General features: G+C 38.1%; 2 protein-coding genes across 26 annotated transcripts in view; one reads left to right on the top strand and one right to left on the bottom strand.

The window, feature by feature from the left end:
* LOC119555898 (neurobeachin) overlaps positions 1 to 20,650 on the top strand; it is a 193,626-nt gene that overhangs the window by 103,208 nt on the left and 69,768 nt on the right. For 13 of the 25 annotated variants that reach the window (XM_037867582.1, XM_037867581.1, XM_037867577.1 and 10 more), the window contains exon 1: positions 12,302 to 12,642. The exons of 8 other annotated variants lie outside the window; for them this stretch is intronic. In XM_037867582.1, the coding sequence (XP_037723510.1) occupies positions 12,337 to 12,642 (306 nt within the window). In that variant the 5' untranslated portion in view covers positions 12,302 to 12,336. Of the gene's footprint in view, positions 1 to 90; positions 275 to 12,114; positions 12,643 to 20,650 lie in introns of those variants that run through there. 4 more of the 25 variants (XM_037867588.1, XM_037867586.1, XM_037867576.1 and 1 more) reach the window with 3 other exon arrangements.
* Positions 4,206 to 6,824, bottom strand: LOC119555901 (trichohyalin). Its single transcript, XM_037867591.1, has 2 exons — positions 6,033 to 6,824; positions 4,206 to 5,470 (listed from the first exon to the last, which is right to left on the bottom strand). The coding sequence occupies exons 1-2, from the start codon at positions 6,627 to 6,629 to the stop codon at positions 4,322 to 4,324; spliced, it is 1,746 nt and encodes a 581-aa protein (XP_037723519.1). The 5' UTR covers positions 6,630 to 6,824; the 3' UTR covers positions 4,206 to 4,321.

The following is a 20,650-nucleotide window of genomic DNA, read 5'->3' as shown; positions in this document are numbered from 1 at the left end:
TTCGATATCTCAGCCATCATACCTGTACAGCCCTTCTTCACCATCTTGCACTCCAATCGATTTTAAATATATATCGAAAACTAAAAAAAAAAAAATACCAAAATCTAATCCAAAACCAATCAAAATCGAAAACCGCCAAATCAAAAACAAAAATCACCAATCAAAATATCGAAGAAAAATCAAATCGAAATAAAAGCAAAATCAGTTTTCAAATTCAGCTCACCAAATGCAACCAAAATCACAAAATTGCCCAAAGCGAAACACCCCACACAAGGTTAGCAAAAAGTAAGAAAAAAAAAAAAAAACCATAAGCCAACAAACTGAAACTCAAACAAGAAAACGAAATGGAACCTAAACCAAGAAGCAAAAACCGACACAAAAAAAAAAAAAAGAATTTTTCTAAAAACATATATAGTACAAGATTGTCAAAAAAAAAAAGAATTTGCACAGCATTTTTCGAACATGATTACATTTTCAGATTTTTGTTTTCTCACCTGCCTGTTCTCACTGTTTACCTGTTCTTTTCCCACCACCCTTCACTTCAGGTTCTCACATTTGGTCCTTCGGCTTGCACTTTTTCACCATAGAAAGGTTATAGTTTATACCTTGATTCAACTCAATGATATTATAGCATATATCACGATCATATGAAGGTGGTTTTTCACCCCTAATAACCGAAGAACAGATATATTTAGCCATATTTCCTCAGAGAAGTGGTCACCACATGTATATTTTCCACCTTTCTGCACTTGCTTTGTTTTTTTTATTAGAATTCCATTTTTCTCACTCACTGGACAAGAACTTGCACCCACCCACCTTTTTTTTAGGTAAATCACCCGAATCGTTTCTTTTTCATAGCGCACTACATTCCACCTAGAAAAAACTCCACCCTCTCTCTCTCTCTCTCTTTATCTCTGTCACACACATTAGCCACCAATTTGTCACCTGTTTTTTCTCTCTCTGTATTGTTAAGCCCGGCTCTAATAATTCCCAACTTTTTGCAGCTGCGAAACCACTCAACACAATCGCACACGTGTGGTGTCCGAAGAGTACTAGTAAGGTTAAATCCAGAACTACTATAACATACAGATTCTTTATTTTATTTGGAGAAAAAGGATGTCGTTATTGAAGTTTTTTTTTTTTTGGTTTAGTTAGAGAGCACAGAGTTTAAAATTCTGCCTTCTATGTGCGGTGGGTTCACTCAAAACTTATTACTTTTGTTTAGATTGTTGGGCAACTTTGTTATTTTTTTTTTGATGCTGCCTTGCCTTAATTTTTTTTCTAGTTTCTGTTTCCTTTTTTGTCTCTCTACTATTCCTTTTTTTTCCTGTTTTTTCTTTTCGTCCTGTGAGAATTCCTTGGGTCCAAAGCCACTTGGGGGGACTGAACAACAAATATGCTAACTAGTTGGCTTTGGCCAGGTCTTCGTTCCTGGGATGGCTTTTAAACCTCTGTTTTCGAGTGTTATGCAAAGTAAATTGTACATAATTGTCAGGACTAGCAAAACACACACATAGGCACAGAGATAGACTCTCTCTTTCACATATATGCAAATATCAGGAGCTGAAGCCGAGGACAATGACTAATTTTGCTGTCATTGTTGGAGAAAAAATGAAAAAAAAAATGGAAGAAAAGAAAAAGGGGGCAAAAAGGGAGAGAGAGGCAAAAAAGCTGTGTAGCATTACTATCATATCTTACAAATTGTCGCAGCAGACCCCACTCTTTTCTATATATATATATATATGTGTATATCCTTTCAATTATTCGATATGTGGTAGAATCCTCTTGTTGTACTCTTTTATTCTTTGGACCTCGTTTTCATCTCCAGTGACCATGTGTGTTTGTATATCCTTGGCCCGCATCAAGTTAACTTTCCCCACATGTCCTTCTTCATCTCCATCTCCTTTCTCCCCTCTTTCTCCTTTCTACTTTCTCCCCTTTCAACCATTTGTCTCTCCCTTTTGTGCTCGGCGTTCAACATTCAACGTTCGTAATCTTTTGGTCTTTTCTTCATCATCGTTTAGCTTGATGTGGTTTTCCCCGACTTAATCAGTTTTACTATTGTTTGTTTTTACCAAACACAGACACACACACAGCTACCCTCTTGCCAAATGCGTGTGTGTACACATATATGGCACACATATAACATATGCGTACGAAATAATAGCACTAGATATGGGTAAAAAAAAAATATCTATCCACGTCCAATATATAAAAATATAGCAATTGTTATGTCTAACTAAGTTTGTCAATATAAATTCGCTAGTTATCAAAGTGTCATTAAATAAAAATTTACACAACTTATAAGAAACAAAAAGATCATTGAAAATATATTTAAAATATGATTTGTAATCTCCAAGAATTCATATTCTGGAATTTTCTTTATTTAAGTTTATTTTTTTTTAAGCAACATTATATATTAATTCTGGAATTTAATTTTTTTTAATTTTATCTCTTTGGCAACATTTATCAATTTGCTATCATTTCGAATTCTTAAATTTCATTTTTTTATGGTTAATTTTTTTGAAACCGTTTTCGTTTTATTATTATTTCGTTCGCAATTGTGTTTTTATGAAATGCTTTTTCTGTTTTGTGTTCAACTGTCAATTCCCTATATTCCCTATATTTTAAATTTTCATTAACTACAAACTCACAAAACTTAATAAAAATAAAAAAATCATTTGAAATAATCTTCAAGGATTTGTTTATGGCAAGATTAGCTTTATGGCAACATCTAAGAGGTGCTATTATTTCGCTCGCAACCGTATTTTTATAAAAAGCTTTTTTTTTACACATTTGACCAGCTTAGAAAAGTATGCTTTAACTTTTATTTTGTGTTCGACTGGCAGGAACTGGCAATTATATTGTGAAGAAGCATGTGTGAGTTTGAGGACTGGGGACTACCCATAAATGCTACATCATGGCAAGTATTTAAGCCATGGAGAACCATTTCTTTACGTCTAACTCCCAGAGCCAGAAACACATTCATCTCGGCCTTAACCCGCTTACATACCATTCTGCGCTTATTTCGTTTTTTTTTTATTCCGGTTTTGACGTTTTGGTTCATTCAAGGGCAATATTCTTCTGCATCATTAACCCTCAGCCGACCGCCATGAGAAATGACCCACAGCCATGCAGTCACGGTCAGCTTAACCCATTCGTGTCTGGTATCTCTTGCGAATATTTCCAAAATCAAATCAATAGTCGGCCAAGTGAAATTAATTTCGCTTTAAGGAAATTTAAGTGAAACAAATGCTCCCTACTTATACTCAACTTAATTTGCCCTAATCCGTGTGTGTGTGTATGTGCTGTTTTAGCCCCCACTCATCTATCGTGGGTTAATTCCCAAAGACGTATTAGCCCGGCGAAATTTATCCAACTCAATTAATCTCGGCGCTCTGTTCTCTGACTTTACAGAATTGATAGCTTCGTGCGAAGGGCGGCCCTATTGTGATTTATTCTCGATTTTGCTACGTGTTTGGTTTAGTTTTTCTCCAGATAAATTATATCTTTTGGAGTTTTGTATTTAAATATAGTACATTTTTTATAAAAATTAAAGCCAATCAATTTTTTAGTTAATTTTAAATGTTATACCTGATAAATTCCTTTTTAGATATACAAAATACTATAAATTACAGAATTGTATTAAGATTAACTAAAATGTTGTGCAGTTTTTCTTAGATTCCTTAAAGTTTTAGTTTATTACAGTCCTTTTTTGTTTAAATGACCACTTTAAACGGCTTAACTTCAGTTGTAATTAACTTGCAACTAAGTATATACTCAAAATGTGGTCTTAATAAACCAGTTATTTATTAAATTGAAAAGCTTAAGTGCACCACTTTTTCTCATCTCCCTTTTAAGTATATTTTTTTAAGCTTGTATGGTTAATTATTTTTGCAGCTGCAAATGCCACAGGATAAAGTTTACTTTTAGTTGCCCTGAATCCTGAAAAGTGTCTGTGTGTATATATATATTCAATTAATGTGGAGGGAGAACGAAAGGATAGAAGATAAAAAACTTTGTTTGCTCTATCAGCTGCGGCTTGATGAGTGCCAGTCGTTTTGGTCTGTCTGTCTATATATCTATCTATCTATCCATCTATCTATCTTTCTGTCTGCGGTCTGTAGTTTTAACTTGTTGAATTGACAACAAACACAACCACCCAATGAGCATAGAAAAGTTGGCACCACAGAGTGGTATATCTGTATATACGATATACGTATGCTGCAAGTTTTAATTCCGCCAAGCTGGAAAAGCCATCATCTATGCCATTGTCAATTTGAGTGTTTGTGTTTTGGGATTGAAATGAAAAACCAAAAATCTAACTAAATTCAGAGCCGAGCTTCTTTTTGTTTCCTGCATTTTCCACGCGACCCTTTAGCGATCGAACAGCCAAATTGGGCAGACAACCGCGTTTTTGTAGATCATCTAGTTTGACTGTGATCACCGTATCGATTTCCTTTTGCCGCTGGGCCTCAGCTGCCCTCTCCCTTTCGAAGGCCAAATGTTCATTCTCCAATTCGCGGCGACGGGCCTTCTCACGCTCCTCAATTTGACAGGATACGCTGGTGCGAAGACAGGCTTTCTTGATGGCCTGTTCATTGGCCTCCCGTTTCATTTGCTCCTCCAATTTCTCACGATATTGTATCATCTCCTTGAGTTCCCTTTCACGTTGCACATAATAGCAGGCCTTCATTTGGCTAAGATGCTCCATTTGTTCCATATTAGCACGCTTAAGATCTGCAGCCATTTTCCTCTCCTTCTCGGCGGCAATCCTTTCGTTTTCCCGATATTTTCTCTCCAGACGTTCGTGTTCGGCCAGGAAATGCATCTCTTCGCGATTATCCTTGGCATCCAGTATCTTTTGACCCACTGCAAAGAGGACATCCCGTTTCCGCTTCACATCCGCCTCGATGGCCTCGCGTTCCGCCCTCTGTTGTCTCAATTGCTTTTCCTTAAGTTTCAGATACTCGTAGGCTCTATTCTCATCCCGTTGATCCTGCTCGCACATCATACGCACGAAATTACGATGCAATTTGGTGTATTTATTCAATTCATCTCTGTAGGCCAATTTGCGGTGGGATCGTGATTCTCCCTCGGCTATTTCGGCTCTTCTATACTCATCCACTGCGGCTCGCAAATCTCGAGCCTCCATCCGCAGGCGATCCTGGGCAAGGAATCTTAACTTCTCACGATCGCTGATTTGTTCGCGAACAGCGTTTCCGAACTGCCGACGGCGTTCCTCTTCGGCCTGATCCTGTTGCTCCACGGTGCCCCATTTGGCATTGTTGTAATCGCGATTCTTGCGAGCCATCTCCTCATCGTGATCGAGTTGGATGCGATTGAGGAGCTTTCTCTCTTGAATCTGAGCCGTCCACATGGCACTGCATTTGGCCTCGGAAATCGCACGAGTGGCATCTTTCACCCGCACGTCGGACTCGTATTTGGCATCCAGGGCGCGATGAAGGACCTGCAAGTTGGAACAGCAACAATTATTGAAACCGATAAAGCTGTCGATATATATATATAATGTGATATTAGTGCGATATAGATCTACAATTAGGTATCGAAAACCTGTAGTGCATTATATTGATCTGCCTTAAGAGAACGATATTTAAAATGTCGATACTTTTATTAATCGATTTTTTCGATGCTAAATGATAAATGATATTTATGAATACAACTTTATTCAGTTATGGAAACCTTTAAACTTAACGAAGAAACCTATAATAAAACTTGTTTCGATATGAAAATACAATATAGGTCTTATATATCGATATAAATTATGATGTGATATTTGTTAGGAATATAATAAATAATAATAATATCTTAATGTTTTGAAAGGATATTTTAAACATATCGATATTTTCGATATTAAAATAGAGTCTGATTTTTTGTACCATCAGTTATCGCACATAGGGAAAGTATTTTATTGATATTTGGAAGTTGATAAATCGGTTATTATCGATTTTATCGATTCTAAAATCGAATTATCGGTCACTCGATATTTTCGACTGGCAATAAAAACTTACCTGCAGCCTTTTGGCCTCGACTCTCCGCTCTTCATTCACATCCTCATCGGCCTCGTCATCGTTCCTTTTCTCCGTCTCCCGTTCCTTTTCCCTCCGCTGCTCATCGATGTCATGGAAGTAATTCCGCATACGTTCCGCTTCGGCCGTGTGATATTGCTGCTCCTCCATTCGGCGATCCTGTTCGGCTCGTCGTTCATCGGTGGTTTTCGGTCTCGCGGCCCTCATGCGATCCAATTCTCCCGGCGAGAGTTCCGCATAACCCTTGGACTCCCACGATTGACCCTTGATGTGAAAGAATGTGGCCTTGGCTCCATCGTATTTGCGATTACGTGGTGGCGCCTTTCCACCACCCACCGGCGAACGCATGACCTTTTGTCCTGGGATGGGAAGAGGAGTTGGTTCTTTGGTGCCCGGCGGCAAGGGTCGCCTTTGACCTTTGGGATTCACGGGCTTATCCTTGCGTACGCCACATTTTCGCTCCTCCTCGATGGCCGTCAACTTTGGTGCCTCCAAATAAATCGGTTTCTTTAGTCGATCATAACAATCCGCATGAAGTTTCATAGCGGCTCGCGAACGACATGGCATCACCATCGGCATCTTGGCGAAATATATATATATATATATTCTTGTCGTGTAAGATAGTGTGGATAGAGGGGGGAAAAATTGCAATAGCAAAAATTTTCCCTTTTCTACAATTGTACGTATCCGAGTTCTGTTGTTCTATCGTCTTCGTCTGTTTGTGTTTTATTGCTCGAAGGCTGTTGTTTTGTTTGCTTGTTTCGTTTGTTTATCCAATCGAATCTGGCAGGTTATATAGACATACGCCCACAGCTTGCTGGGTAGGGCAGAATTACAGGGTATTTGTTTGGTTGGAAGAGGGGGTTACATTTAATCTTTACTTAAAAAGTACCATAATTAAAAATATTTCACTTATTGACTTTGAATTGGAATACTCAAAGAAACAGTAGGGATGCAAAAACATCGATGTTACTATCGATATCATCGTTGTATTTTTTTTTAATTCGATGTTTTATCAAACAGCTCAAAACTAAGAAAGTTCTAAGATACTAGATGTATTATAAAGTTCCTGGGTAATATGAAAAACTTTAAGAAACCCAAAAATATGATTACCAAGTATCTTGGCAGCAATTTATGCTCAAGTACAGTGTTCCTACCTGACCACTTGAGTGTCGTTTTTCGTTGAGTGGCAGGTGAGGAGGAAAAACTAGTGGAAAGTGGCAGCAGGAAAATGGAAATGGAAAAGTAGTGGGAAAAAAGGGGAAGCTGCATTTACTTCCGTCTGCTTTGGCTGCATTCGAAGGCGTTGATGCTTGCATTTTGGAATAGCCCCGACAATTTGCATTCTTTGTATGTGCCACTCCCATATTCCGCCCCTAAAACCTCACCCCCCCCCAAACTACCGCCCACCTCCCAGCAAATTCAACCCTCAGGCAGGTGGCATGAAAATTTAATTACACGCCTCGCTGAAACGCTGTGGCAAAATCTAGGGGTCGGTGGTATTTTTTTCTTTTTTAATATATATATATTTTTTTTTTGTGGGTGGAAACCTCTTGGCCGCCTGCAGATTGGGTTGGCGAAAAAAGGATAATGGGAAAAAATGGTTCAACATTTTTTTTAGCGGCGTTATTATGCCACGGCCTCTTGAGAAATGGTTGAAAAATAAAAATGCAATATACATAATCAGGGGTGCCACAGAAATCACAGGGATTTAAAATAACTTATAAATGTCATTTCAGGTGTCTAAAAGTATGCAACACTAACTTGTTAATTAACAAGTACAATGAATTTATACATTCCTTGACTTATGCATATTTTTAGACCCCTAAAATGGTATTTAAAAGTGATTTCAAAACTCCCAAATTTTTCTTACTTAGAAAATGAGGTTCTTTTGTCATAGTTTTGCTCTATTTTTGGGATTCATTATAAATATTTAGCAGTGTTTTTTTGTGTGCATCAATCTGAGTCATCTTTCGAAACTTGAGACAGAATCCGAAACCATTGACTCAATATTCAGCCTCTGGTATTTGTCTTTCTATTTGTGTGGCGGTTGTCAGGCGCACACAAAGACACGCCTCAATATCGTTTACTCCTCTTTGCCAGACATGCATAACATGATGTGTTCTCCATCGAACTGAGCAAGATATTGTTACCATAAATATGATTTTTTTTTTTTGGTGAACAGCTAAAAATCATATTACATATACAGCACATCTTGCCGCCTCCGCAAAAAAAAAGCAAAAACTTTCTCCACATTTCAATGGTAATAAAAGTGATTTAATAAGGCGCAAAACAGCACAACAAAAGGGGCAAAAAAAAGAGGGAAAAATTGGGAAAAGGCAGAGGGAAACCAGAAAAACGAAATCAATTTGATTTGTCGCCACAGACGACGAAGAGGACGATGGTGGGCGGGGTTGGGGATGGTGCCACGCCCATTGCGTGTGATTAAGTGCGCGTTTAATGTGCACGCCATGGCCATAAAACAAATTATATGCAATCCTGCCACCGAAAGCTTTCGCAATTTACTCCCCACAAACTCTGGAGGAGATTTAGTTGACCCCCATCTATGTGTGCACTACTACTACTACCACTACTACTATTACTGGGTACTACCCTTGGTTGTTTATCCCTCTTTACTCGCAATCCCTCTCGATTTGAGAGTTCCGTAACTGATTTCGACCTACGGGTTGGTTTGGCTTGGGTTGGCTCCTCTGGGGGAGCAGGCTAAAAACTTTTACCGCTCTCCCCTGTGTGAGCGCTTTGAAATGTAAATACGGCTCATTATTTCCAATGCCTTGCCATTCATTTGCAAAGTTTCCAGTTTGCCCATGGCCCACACACAGACACAAAAATGTGAGCACACAGACTGGTGGACCTCACATACGCACTGTTACCATGGGATAATTTCCGGTTCACTAGAAATTATATTTTGGTCAATAACTTCAGGAAACTACCTTACAAAAAAGTCACAAAGCTACCAGAAGCGTGACAATAACAACAATCGATAAGTTTTCAAAGTATTCGATAATTATTTCAATATTTTATAGATAGTTAATATGTTCAAGTGTTATCAAGTTATAAAATATATTAAGAATATATTGTTGATCGATATCGAATTTATTTTTGTGGTGATACATTTTCGATTGTTATTGACGATTATTTTTTTTATTGGAGAATTGGGTTTTCTTAAAATCTAATTGGTAGTCTTACTCCTTACATATCAGAACTTGATGTTTTGCCAAGCTCTTACTCTTTCCCAGAAATAAATCACCTTAGAGTATATTTCGATAAATGGCTTCGATAACTGATGAACTATCAAGATAGATAACCCCTTTGTTGGCTCTAAAGTGATATAAATTATCAGCCTTTTCCAGCCCACTGTGCGATTTGGCAGGACTTTGTGACTATCGGTTCACCTTTAATTAACTGTAATGCCATCAGGCGGCAGGACATCCGTTGGTCAACGTGTGTGTAATGCCCCTTTGCTTTACCTTTTTCATTACCCATTCACCACCACCCCCAGAGAATGAGTGTGTTTCTGTGTGCGAAGGGTTTATTATTTTCACTTAATTTTTGCTGGAGTTTTTTGCTTCTTTCTTTTTCTTTCTTTTTTTCTGTTTACCCTTGGAACCTTTTGGCCCCGGCCATTCAATTTACGTGCCTCTCGGACCAGACCGTTCGTCCCCAAATGGCAAATCATCACAGCTAGACAGAAAAATAAGAAAGAAAACGGAAAGCCTTTCGAGGAAGACGAGAGCCAAGAAACGGAATGTGGAATCTTGTTTGTATAACAAGAGATGCGGCAAAATGTTGTTCAAATTGACTTGGCTTGGGTTGAGGGGGTCGGATGACTCGGCAGGTGGATCGTAATGTCCTTCCTGGGTGGTAAATGGGGGTAGAAAGAAAAAAAAAAACAGAACCGGGCTTCCTGCCAAAAAGGGACAAAGTCAGCGACAAAGAAATGTTTCCCCTGCTGCACAATGGCAAATAATTCATAACTTGGCTCAAAAGTTTGATTTAGCTGCAGTTAATACACTGGCCTTCCATTCCCCTTCCCTTCCACTTCCACTTCCCGTCCCCTTCTATTTTTTGTGGCCCATGTGGCCCATCTTCGAGTTCTACTGAACATAGCCTCTCTCTCATCCTGTTGGCCATACGTCGGTTTGCATAAATTTTACCCATGGCCAAAGAGAACTCGGAACGTAGGACTCCTGTTGACAGGAAGGATTCCATACCCATAGCCCCTACGGCAGATAAATTACGCTCGAAGCGCCCAGTACCAATGGAAGCGGAAGAGCCAAAGCCAAAGCTGTAGGAAAAGCTATAGGAAAAGCTATGGCCAAAGTCAGAGGACCAAGGACTGCCTGCCTGTCTGACTGTCAAGCAGCTGTATGCTTATTTTTCTTCAACTGTAACTGCTGCCAGGACTAAAAAAAAAAAAGGAAAACAAAATTTAAGACGGGGAACGCACACACATATGAGGCCTTTGGTCAGGCGGCAAAAGTTTCCACTTGGTTTTGGTTTAGCTCAAGGGAAAATTCTTTGGTGCATATCATATCAAAGTAGAATACAGAAGTTTGAAGAATTTTAAAGTTAAGTAGAGTTTGTTGGTTTAGTTTTGGTCAGCCTACAGTATGTACATTTAAGACAATCAGAAGACATCAAAGAAGGCATTAAAATAAAGATATATATTTTCTAGGCCAGCATTTAAGTTGAATTATTCAGATGAGTGTGTAAAGTCAGTAACTGTATTATAAAACAGTATGAACATCGAAGTAAAGTATTTTTTATTAGGATAAACCTGTGGTTACGACGGTAATGACTAGAACTTAATTATTTAACCCAAGGTTAAATTAAAATACAAGAAACTGAATATTAAACCTGTTTTCCATAAGTCTATAATTTTGTTGTTAGCTAATTCTATATTCTTTCGAAGTACCAAAAACTTGTATTTAAATATTTAACCTGTGGTTAAAATGATCTATATTCATGCACAAAAATGGATACCATAAATCTAGCCATTTGTTAAATTAAAATACAAAAAACTGAATATTAAACCTGTTTTCCATAAGTTTATAATTTTGTTGTTAGCTAATTCTATATTCTTCCGAAGTACCAAAAACTTGTATTTAAATATTTAACCTGTGGTTAAAATGATCTATATCCATGCACAAAAATGGATACCATAAATCTAGCCATTTGTTAAATATTTTTTTAATCGGCAAGCAGCTTACCTAAAATTTATGTGGCTTGCCTGGACCTGAACTCGGATAGGACCCCCTGTCAGTTTTTTGACTACTTCCATACGACCCTCTCCCCCTTATTTTCTCCACGTCCTACAACCCCCCTTGAAGTACCGCCTCTGCCCTGCTTGATTGTAACGTCTGTTGCTGTTTTCTCAATGCCTTCAAAATGGCACACGGAAGCCGAGGCGTCTGCTATAAATTTTTAACAACCATTTAACTTGAATTTTATTAGTCCCCAGTCAGCGGTCAAAAGTTCGAGGGGATATGTGGGGGAGTTGGGGGCGTGACTGATGCTCTCAGTTGCCGTCATGTTGGCTTCTTGGAATATGCTCGTATTTTTCGGTATACAAAGTGCCCAAATGCTGGCCACAAAGTCATCACAATGACATTTTGCATTTCGCAGTTCATTTCTACTACCACTCGTCTCATTCGGTTCATTTCTTTATGGTGTTTTCGTTGCCTACTTTCTGCTGGTTATTGATAGTCCTCATAGAGACCCCCCAATGTTTGCCATCTCTCTCTCTTTCTCTTTATGTCCTGGCTATAAATTATATATGGACCGTAGTAGTTGTGACTTGTGGGTCACTTGTTTTGCTGCAGCTTCAGTTGTTCGCCTGCCGTTGACCGATAACCATGTATTTCTCCTCCTATTTTCTTTTCTTTTTCGTTTTTTTTTTGTTAGTTTCTACTATCCAGTTTGTTATTATTTAACTTGTTGGCAAATTGTATTGCAAAGTTTTTTTGTGATTGGTATTGTTTTTCGGTTTTTGTGGGTATTTTTCTCTTCAACAATCGAAAACAAAAAAAATTCCTTGCAGTTGAGTAAAATGTGCGCTGTTGACAGACTAAGAAAAACAATAACCCCAACTAGAAAAACTAAACAACTCGAGTGCAACTAAACGACAACATATATCAAAAAAGAGAAAAAAAAAAAAAACAAAACAACGAGGAATCGATTTAAATACAAATTAAAGAAAAATACAAAATCAACGATTATACCGATAAGCGATAACAAACGATAATACCGATAACACCCCGCCATGGACTCGCTGGAGCGTCTGATGCGAGCGGCGCCTCTGCCACGAATGTTGACCAGTGGCGTCGTGGCCACAGCCGCTGCCGCCGCGGCCGCCGCCGCTGGCAAGGGCATGGTCAGTGTGGGCGGCGGTGTGAGCGGTGCAACAATGGCCGCCGCCGGCAATGGACAACAGAGGGCGCTGGTCCATGCCTCGCTGGCGGCGGCGACAGTCGGCCGCAAGGGGCGCCATCTAACGGGCACCTTCTGCCTTACGGGCGACACCATGGAGGGCATCATACAGTGTTTGGTATTTCTCAAAGCATTCTCGGTAAGTCGGTAAGGGTGGAGTATCAGATTCCGAAAAATACAAATTCCATAGGGTAGAGATCAAGGGAGAGAGACCCAAAAATCCGCACACACCCACCACACCCACACCCATATTTTCATCTCCCCCCCCACACATGGCACAATTCAATTTAGTTTTCGGCTTGCGCTCGACTAAGTTTTTATCTTTTTTTCCCATTTTTGTTCCTGTCTTTTTTTTTTTTTTGGGCCTGCCATCAAAATGTGCAATAGGCTGTAAATAGGCAAATACATTTCGCAGAGCCCTGCCTGTGGCAAGCTGATTTTGGGATTTTATAACTAAATTTTTGCCAGGCATGCATGGGGTGTACCTTTGACCTAGTTTATGGGCCCTTTTTAAACCCACAACCATAAGCCATTCCCCATTCCGACCCCCCACCGCCCCCCCAAATAAAAGAATAAACAGGCACACACATTTGGGCGTGTGTAATAAAGATTTTCAGCTTGTCTACACACAAATTTTTGACCCACTCACTAACGCCTTTTTCCTCTCTGTTTTTCTCTACTTACAGGTGAGTTCCTCTAAGCGAAGATAATGAAGAGCAAATACCCAACAGATTTATGATTCCCAATCCCAAAATATAAGGTATTCCAAGTATCTGGGTAAAACCGACTGTGATTTGTGTCTGCGAAATTGACTCTGAATAACAATGAAATCAAAGTCAAAATTTAAAACATTTATTTAATGCACATGCAGTGAGTGATGTTAATTGAATTTGCTCACTGGCAGCTATTCAAATGGTTTATTGGTTTTTTCGTTTAATTATATTCAGGAAATGTCGTTAGGGATTTTATCACATTTTAATTAATTGTTGAAGATTTTATGAACGAATTTATTTGGCCGACGTTTTTAAAATATTTTAAGTTTATAATAGTTTTGTGAATATTTTTTTAGCTATGCTTCGGTATTTTCCTATCTTTTCTTCGAGAAAGTAAAGGAATATTTGAATATTCAATGCATTTTGAATAAAAAATTTGTTATTGTCACATGAAGTAGGTCACTAGTTTGATAAAAAATGCTTTAATTTGATATATGTCTTTACGAAAAAGAAAATTCCCAACATACAGAACCACAGAGCGTATGCATAATATGAAACCAATTAGCAAAGTGTCCCCGCTCAAATTAATTGACGCTGCATTTACTTTTTTTTTGTGATTAAATGAAGCTCAGTTGACCAATGGTATTGTATATATCAGTCATTTCAGAACGATAAAAAATTGGATATTCGATATTTCATTTTTTTACTCTAATTTTCCGGTTAATTGTGGTCTTGTGTGTGTTTTTCAATGCCAACAATTTTTTAATCCCAACAAAACAAAAAGTTGTTATTATTGTTATGTAGAGGCTGATGTTGTTGTTGTAAACACATTTTTTGTGTCATATATATGATATGGTGGTTCTTTAGTTCCAGTATTTCCGCCGTATCGTCGGGCTTCAGGCGCAGTCCGCAGAGTTTCATAAACACCCAATACTTAAGGTCCAATCCCCAAATTTAGGCATCCATTTTCATCAAGTGCCTTAACTCTTGAGAATATTCGTTATTACTAGCAATTATACCCACAGTTAAAGTAATTCGGGATGCCATTTTGGTAGCTTCGTTGCCTGATTCCTTTGCTAGCTTTCGACAGAATGATGATAGTTTCGATATATTCTAGAGTTTGTATTCCATAAAATTAAGAGATCTTAAAATCGTATTATATTGAGAGTAAAATAAATAATATTAAGAAAACGGTTAATGTCCTTCAAAGTAGAAAATTAAAAAAAGAAAAAGTTTCAACATACCGAACCAAAGAGCGTATGCGTAATATAAAATTAGTGAAGTGTCCCCGCTTAAATAAATGAATGCTGCATTTTTTTTTGTAATTCAATAAAGCTCAGTTGGCCAATGGTATTGTATTTATATCACTCTTCCCGGAGCGCCACAAAATTGGATATTCGATATTTAATTATTTTACTCGACTTTCCGGTTAATTGTGGTCTTGAATCGAACATTTTTTTCTGCATTCTTGTGTGTGTTTTGTTTGCCAACAGTATTTAATTACTACAAAACAAAAAGTTAGTTATTATTGTTATGAAGACATGACATATAATATCTGGTGGTCATTCAGTTCCAATAATTCGGCCGTGTCGTAGGCCTCCAGGAGCATTTTTGGGGCACAGGACCCTGTTCTAGACTATTACCAATTTGTGTATTCCAGAAAGTTAAGAGATCTTAGAATTGTCTTTATATATAGAATAAAATAAATAGTAATAGGGAAATGGTTTGTTTCTCTTAAAGTACAAAATCAAAATCCAATCCAGAAAATTTGCAACATACGGAACCACAGAGCGTATGAGTAATACGAAACCAATTAGTAAAGTGCCCCCGCTCAATTAAATTAATGATGCAATTATATTTTTGTTGTGATGAAATGAAGCTCTGTTGAACTTTTCATCGATTAAAGCTAACAACAATTCTCATTTGAAATTTAAAAAAAAAACCATACAGCCTATTTGATGACTTGCAGTACTCTTGGCCTACTTGATCTGGTTCAAAAACCATATTCTAGTGTTTAGTAACCAAACTCTTAGCCTCATTGAACTGGTTTTCACACTGTGTAAATATATTGCCAAATGCCAGTCTCTTAAGTACGTAGAGCTTTTTAATGTTTGTCCCAGCTACTTCTTTTTCAAAAACTTGTTCCCAATAAACATTGTTGGCCATTTTTCGATGGGTGTAGTGTATGTGCTTGCAATTTGGCATCCCTAAATCAGCCTGTGTGCCATATACCTTTTTTTTATTTTTATTTTTGCCTATTGCCCTCTGGCCCGGGGCTTAATTGCAGACTCTATAAAGTGGGTTGGGAGTTGTCGGCCTGGAAATGCACTTAGCACCCAATCGGTTCCAGCGAATCCTCGCCATGAAAGGGGAAAGAGACAGGGATACGGGAGCAGGATGAGACGGCGACAGAGACGTAGACCGACATCAAGCGCCTGCGGCAATTGCAGGACCATTAAAACTGACACATTGCGATTGCTTTCTCCCTTTTTTTTTTTCTTTCCCCCTTTATTTTTGGCCAAGGCTGTGAAAAATACAAAAATAAAAGTCGGTAAAATCGAGAGAAACGTAAAAAACAGAGACACACCTAAAGAGGGCGGAGATGGAGATACAGTTGCTATACAGAAGTCGACTGCCAGGTACCCATTATTAAAAAAAATAAAAAAATCTGATCAACTTTTAACTTAACAGAAAAAGTTAACTATGGTCAACTATGTTTATCTGTCTCATTCGCTAGAAATATTATTCGATAATGGTTAAAATAACAATATTTTTATTTTGTATTTTAGAGAAATGGGTCTTGGACCTAACTATTCGTAATCAGGTCTTCAAAATACATGGATTCCGAAAATGAAAAACTATTGAAGGTTTTTGGGATATATATATATTTTGTTTGACTAATTGATTAAAACATGATTTCATTAGCACTTTCTTACGCTAATCAGTTCTTAATTCAATTTGGTTGCTATAGGTTTTTTTCTGCAGTGTGGCCATGCCCCATTTGAAAATCGGCGAGAGGCTTTTCACGCATCGTTAATTTCTCCCTTAGGCCTTCGGTTCGAGGGTCTGCCGTCTCTTTCGTGCAGTAGTCAGTGGTTCATTCACTCATTCATTCATTCATTCGTTCATTCAGCCTGTCAGCCAGTCAGTCATTCAGTCAGGCAGTCTCGCATTCAATCAGCCTTTGGGGCCGGCTGCCTATCGTTATAATGATGTTGCCGGGATTCATCCTTGCCTTTTTGCTTTGACATCAACACCATCTACCATCTACCATCTACCATCGACCAAAGTCGTGATTTACTTTCCACCCCACAATTTTCCGCCGCCTACTTTTTCAAGCAGCTGTCATCCGCTTTTCTTTCTCTTTCCCACTTCATTCCTTTATTTCTCTGTATTGGTGTCTATATATATATGTGTGTGTTTGTGCGAATTTAAATGTTGCACAAATATGAAAAGCAATTTACATAATATCCTGCCAAGTGTAAAATGATTGTCAATTCAGTCTGCCACTGAAGCAAAGCGAACCGAGCGAACGGAACGAAACGAAACGAAATGGAATGGGAACGGAAGGGGAACAAAGGGGAAAGAAACCACACTAACCGTGGAAAATGGTGGCCCTAAATCGTTGCGATTGGAACCCCCCTCCACCTACGAGTTCAATAATCCCCCGAAACTGAGTGATAAATAGGGTAATATAGATGGTCTATAAGGAAAAGGCATAAATAAGGAAAAAGTATCAGAGAAAATGTACGAAATGTAGTTATAATTGGGTTATTTAACTGTCGAGCCCAAAGTTGGAGGGTATTATAAAAGGAAGTGCATATATTTTTTAGTTTTAAAAAAGAAAACAAATTTAAAAAAAAATTTTTAATATAAAAAAAGCAAACATTAAACAAGAAGGCCTTTTTCGAAAGTCCTTCAACTACAGTAGGTACTCAACGAGATGAGCGCGACATTGAGTTCCCCTCAAGTGGCTGGGTGGAAAATAAGTGAAGGGAATTTGAGGGGCTGTGTTTGTGCGCCTCATAATTATAGGGACACTCGAGATGAGAATTAATTACACAATTTGTGAGCGAATTGAAATGAGACGAGGACAAGGCCCGCCGCATTAATTAGCGTTCATCAATCATGTTTGACCGCAGCAACAGCAGTGAAGTTGGTGACCAAGGACACTCGAGCTATATCACACACCCAAACCAAGCATCCAACCACCCACCGTCCACAAGATCCTACAGGACATGCCCCCTTTGGCCGATGTCTGGTGCAAATATTGCGCAATTTGTCGTCATTATCCAGGATATTGAACCTCATAATGTGCGTCGACATCATCAATTTCAAAAAATGTTGACGTGGGCGGCACTGCAAAACGACTTTAAGGGGGGTTGTAACTTAAGAGCCATCTTTAAAAGATGATATCTTGCAAGAAATAGAAAAAAATCGCAAAGTGCAGACAATCGATTAAAGTAAGCACTTGAGATGGAAAACTTTATTTTATAATTGTATAAATCCCTAAACATTTTGGTCAAATAATAATAATAATAAACACTATGTATGGAATACTAAAGGTTAATGTATGTGAGTTCTTAAATTTTAGCTGCATTTAAGATTCTCACTGAATTTGCTAATTAAATGGCAGGATGTATAGACAATTGTTAAGGGCATTGTGTGGGGTCTTCACCTCGGGATTTTCCACCTTTTCCCTTGGATTTTCTTCTACCATTTTCCCTCTATGGATTCTCTCCTTTTGGACAGGTGAGACGCGAACGTGATGCTTGAATCTATGCAAATTTGCGTACACTCCGAATGCGGCAAACATGCACAAACACCGGCTTCCCTTCTCCACCACCCCCCCCCCCCTTTTTGGGGCATTCTAAACCCCGTTTTAAACCCCCTATTGTCCCTATCCACCGACTGGTTGTGCATCATCAGCAACCCAAACAGAATCGTTGAGGTGGCTTGTTCCACTCGTGTTGCTGTTGCTATTGCTGTTGTTTGCTTTTGAGGCCTTTCAAGCACTTGCTTATTATGCAGTCACGTGTGTGTGTATGTATCTGTGTGTTTTTGGTGTGCATGTATGAGTGCATCTGCATATATGTGCGTGCAAGTGTTTGTTGCCAGTGGCACAATTTGAACAATAAGTTGGCCCGACTGTTGAAGCATTCTGTCTGCCACTCAGCCGTCTGCATTTCAAAACTTAAACAGTTTATTAAGCGCAAACTAAAACCATAAAATAAATACTCAGACAAGTGCACTAAGCGAAAAGAAGTAAGATGAAGCAGCAGGGGTGTATGAAAATATATCAACTTTGATCAGACATTAGTCATATTTGTTTTCTCTGTGTCTTAGAATTTTGTGAAATAGGAAACTTAATTTGTTCAAATATTTTCTCTATTTATACCAATATGTGTCAGTTTAATGGCCAGCCAAGCTTTTATTTCAATTATAAGAGCTATCTTGATTTTTCTTGGTATTTTTATTTGAAATTTTTGCAAAAGGATATGAAGGCTATTAAGGAGAGAAGCAAATGAACAAATATGAAAAATTAAATTAATTTTTCAAATCATTGACTGTAAAATAATAATAATAAATGCGGAATATACTTTAACAAAAATGTTTAATATACATTTTAAATTGTACATTCATCTATACTTATTTCAATATACTTGCCAAAACCATTAGTATTTTAGTTGCAAGTCATTCTGGGCAAACGTGATTGTTTTCTAGAATGCACTCTACAACAAATGTAAGAACGCCAAATTAGAGAAGGTCTTCTGCAATTCTTCATTGCTTCATTTTTTTGGAAAAGCCACTGTAAATACCAACAGGATCAAATAGTTGGCAGGACCGATTCAATTTACAAGGCGAATGCCTTTCCTCACATTTTGGCACTTGAAATTCATTGTCTGTGTGGAAAATGTTGTCAAAAATCTGGCAATTTAGCTAGTGTGTGTAAAAAAACAAAAATAAAGAAAGATAGAAAGAGTAAGAACTAGCAGTATAGATAGAGATAGCGATAGCGATAGCGATAGCAATAGCGATAGAGATGGGGGAAATGAAAGAGAAGGGAGGTACATACATATGGCCAATCATCTATTTGAATGGATATCGCGCGGCCCCATTTTGTGCCATCATTCTAGTTATCTATCTCTAGCCATCTCTTTCTGGCCAGCCTCAGCCTGTCCCTTTCTCCAGTGGCTGTGTAGTGTAGTGCCATCTCCCTCTTGCCCTGTGTATTGTTGCACGTACATGTCGTAGACTTTGTCTTTTCGAATAAAACTTCACTAAAAAATGAGCATGGCATGGCGTTGAGCATTTAAACTAGCTACAAAAACACCAGCAACACCTAGCATTTTTGCAACATCACGCCCCCTTTGCCGCCTCTTTTTTCACCTACGTGATTCGCATGCACAAAATGGACACGTGTGTTGGTGTATTTTCTCTATATATATATAAATTTTCTTTTTTTTTTTTGGGTTTAGGGGTGTGTGTGTGTGTGGTTGCCAAGACAAAATGCGGCTAATGTCCCTTCTCTATATATATAAATTTTTCGTGGTTTTAGATTTAAAATACAGCGTAAACGCGTACCTATATATATATAGTATATATATATATATATATATATATATAATAGGCAATTCTTTGTTGTGGATTTTATGGCACTCTGACCGTGAAAAAAAGCACAAACAACGCTTAAAAGTATGCTACCATTTTCGCTCAACCACTTAAATGGGGTGGCGGAAAAAGAAAAATCCAGGGAAAATAAAGTGGGAAAGAGAGAAGTAGGGTGGATAAACAGGGAAACTTATTTTGTTGCTGTCGCTAATTTGGCTCAGCATCAGCCGCAGCAACATCTAGCGCATAATAATTGCCTAGTCGCACAAGACTCGCTAATTGGCAGCAATTTTGCTGGCAGCTTCAATGGTGGTTCAAGGCACTGGTGGCTAAAAGCTGGAATTTCGGTTTTCAGCAATTAGCCGAACTTCCACTAATGACCAAGAAATGTTTGCCTTTGCCCGTGGCAAATTGGAAATCTTCCCTCTTGGATTATTATTATTGTCTTAGGTTTCGTTTTTAATATGATGATGAAACTATTTCGACATTTCACTCAATGCAAGCTCATAGATATCAATTTCGTTATTATTCCTTGCTTATTATAATAATATCACAATTAACTTAAGCATGTAGTTTTTTTTTCTTTGCTACCTATCATATTTATTATCTCTGTGTTTAAATCCGCTCCATTTTTCCCACACTACAATCAAAGGAGTTTCCTTAGCGCCAACAAAAATGTAACTTCATCTGGGCGTTGTAATCGAATAGAGCCCTAAAAGAAAAGCGAGGCAAACCCAAAGTAAATTATAACACATAGTTTGTGCTACTTTCTCCTCTTACTTTTGACATTTATGTTGTGTACAGCGGGCGAGTGTGTGTGTG

The sequence above is a fragment of the Drosophila subpulchrella genome, chromosome X, assembly GCF_014743375.2.
Source record: "Drosophila subpulchrella strain 33 F10 #4 breed RU33 chromosome X, RU_Dsub_v1.1 Primary Assembly, whole genome shotgun sequence".
Lineage (NCBI taxonomy): Eukaryota > Metazoa > Arthropoda > Insecta > Diptera > Drosophilidae > Drosophila > Drosophila subpulchrella.
This window is presented reverse-complemented; position numbering and strand designations above follow the sequence as displayed.